The sequence below is a fragment of the Littorina saxatilis genome, linkage group LG1 (genome assembly GCF_037325665.1).
Source record: "Littorina saxatilis isolate snail1 linkage group LG1, US_GU_Lsax_2.0, whole genome shotgun sequence".
Lineage (NCBI taxonomy): Eukaryota > Metazoa > Mollusca > Gastropoda > Littorinimorpha > Littorinidae > Littorina > Littorina saxatilis.
Genome location: NC_090245.1, coordinates 29,591,278 through 29,593,229, shown reverse-complemented (window position 1 = coordinate 29,593,229; position 1,952 = coordinate 29,591,278). Strand labels below are relative to the sequence as shown.

Here is a 1,952-nt window from a genome sequence, read left to right as displayed (position 1 = left end):
CAAAAAATTCAATCAATTTGGTTGAAAATTGAGGGTGTGACAGTGCCGCCTCAACTTTCACCAAAAGCCGGATATGACGTCATCAAAGACATCTATCGGAAAAAATGAAAAAAATGTCTGGGATATTATACCCGCGAACTATCATGTAAAGTTGTATGGAATTGGTCCAGTAGTTTTCTCGGAATCGCTTTATATACACACACATACACACACACACACACACACACACACACACACACACACACACACACACACACACACACGAACACACACACACGAACACACACATACACGAACACACATACATACACACACCATGACTCTCGTCTCGATTCACCGTCTATGTTAAAACATTTAGTCAAAACTTGACTAAATGTAGCAACAACAAGAACATACAGGGAAAAGGTCAGTTAAAATACGATAGAGTCCAAGCAGTTATTTTTGGGTTTAAAATGTACTTATATGGAGTGCAAAAACCGGGAACAGAACAAGTGACCTGATTTTTGAACACTCGTGATAAAAGAGGGGTTTAGTTGTGAAGGGGCATGCAGCATTTGGGACTCCCGTTGGGCAATATGCTGGTCTTGCTTCTGTTTTCACTCGCCTCTGTTGCTCTGGGTAAGAGTTTGCTTCTCTAAATGCATTTTGCTCCTGCTGTGTCTAACGTTTTACTTTTGCTTATAATACACGATACCAGCACATGTATCACCTGAGAGTGAGGTACTAATGAGTTTGCAGGTGATTTTCCATTGCTTGATCATCAACATTAATTTTATTGACACACGTTGGCCGCTTGCTTCTGGTTATCTATCAAAGATAAAAGTCAACTGCATGATATATCACGTTTCTTCTGGAAAAGCGATTTCCCCCTTCTCCCAGCCCCCCCCTATCCAACCCCCGAACATCCGACTCCAGACGGATGGGAAATGACGTAAAGATACATTTGATGTAAAGCGAGTGGCGCAATTTCACTTGATTTTTCCGAACTTTGATCATTATTTTAGATTTCAAGTGAGCGGTCGGCATTGCACACTCAGACGATGGGCGGTGCCTTGCTGTTCCGTTACACACCCACCGACAAAACTCGCTTTTCGGTATTTTTTAGATAAAGAGAGTATTACCTGACAGCATTTGAAGTGTCATTCTTTAGAATAAATCACTCTGATATTGTTGAATTACATTTTTACTTTGTCTTGTTAATTTTTAGCGTGATAAACAAAAAGGGTCCCTGCCTGAACGTTATAACATTTAGAGGGTCACCTAGAATCCGTCCTGATTGGTCAAAAAGCCATATGGGGCACTGAATTAGTAATAAAATATGATAATGATATGTGTATCAGGTGACCAGTGCACGAGCCACGTGCTGAGTAGCGGGACACACGCCGGGGCGCACGGCATCGGGTGTGTCAAGAGCGAGTGTTGTCAGTTCGGACTTCAGCTCGGCGACCTCTGCCCCGGAAGTGACGTATGCTGTTTTTCCTCTGACACCTGCAGTGGAGGTTCCCAGACCGGAGGGGGAGGTGAGCTGTGATCGTTTTACACGAAACGTTGAAGCTTTGTCGCTCTCTGTCAGTTTAGTGTGTCTGTGTGTCTCGCTGTCTGGTCTTGTCTTTTTATGTCCCCGTGTGAAAAATGTCTTCACAGATTAGGCTACTATTCCATTGAATGGGCGGTTCTGGTGAGGTTATGCCCCCTCTTTCTTTCGGCTGGTAACTGGCGCCACCTCGCGGCAAGATCACACGAGAAAGGAAAAAATACTTGAATTGGTCCCAAATAGCATATGGCAGGTTTCACAGTATTGTGTTCAGCAATTTACTATTTACACACTCAAATTCTACAAAATAAATGTTGGCACACAATTCAAAGGACATGTTTTTCCAACAAAGTGAGTTTGTTACAACTAAAAACAGTAATTTTTTTTATAGTCCTGGTCCTTATTTATATCTAAAAAC

At 42.3% G+C, this 1,952-nt stretch overlaps 1 protein-coding gene across 1 annotated transcript in view; it reads left to right on the top strand.

Moving 5' to 3' along the window:
• The first annotated feature begins 499 nt into the window (after positions 1-499).
• LOC138966332 (peptidoglycan-recognition protein SC2-like) overlaps positions 500-1,952 on the top strand; it is a 6,378-nt gene continuing 4,925 nt past the window's right edge. The window contains exons 1-2 of the mRNA XM_070338532.1: positions 500-618; positions 1,341-1,520. Coding sequence (XP_070194633.1) covers positions 546-618; positions 1,341-1,520 — 253 coding nt within the window. The 5' untranslated portion in view covers positions 500-545. The remainder of the gene's footprint in view (positions 619-1,340; positions 1,521-1,952) is intronic.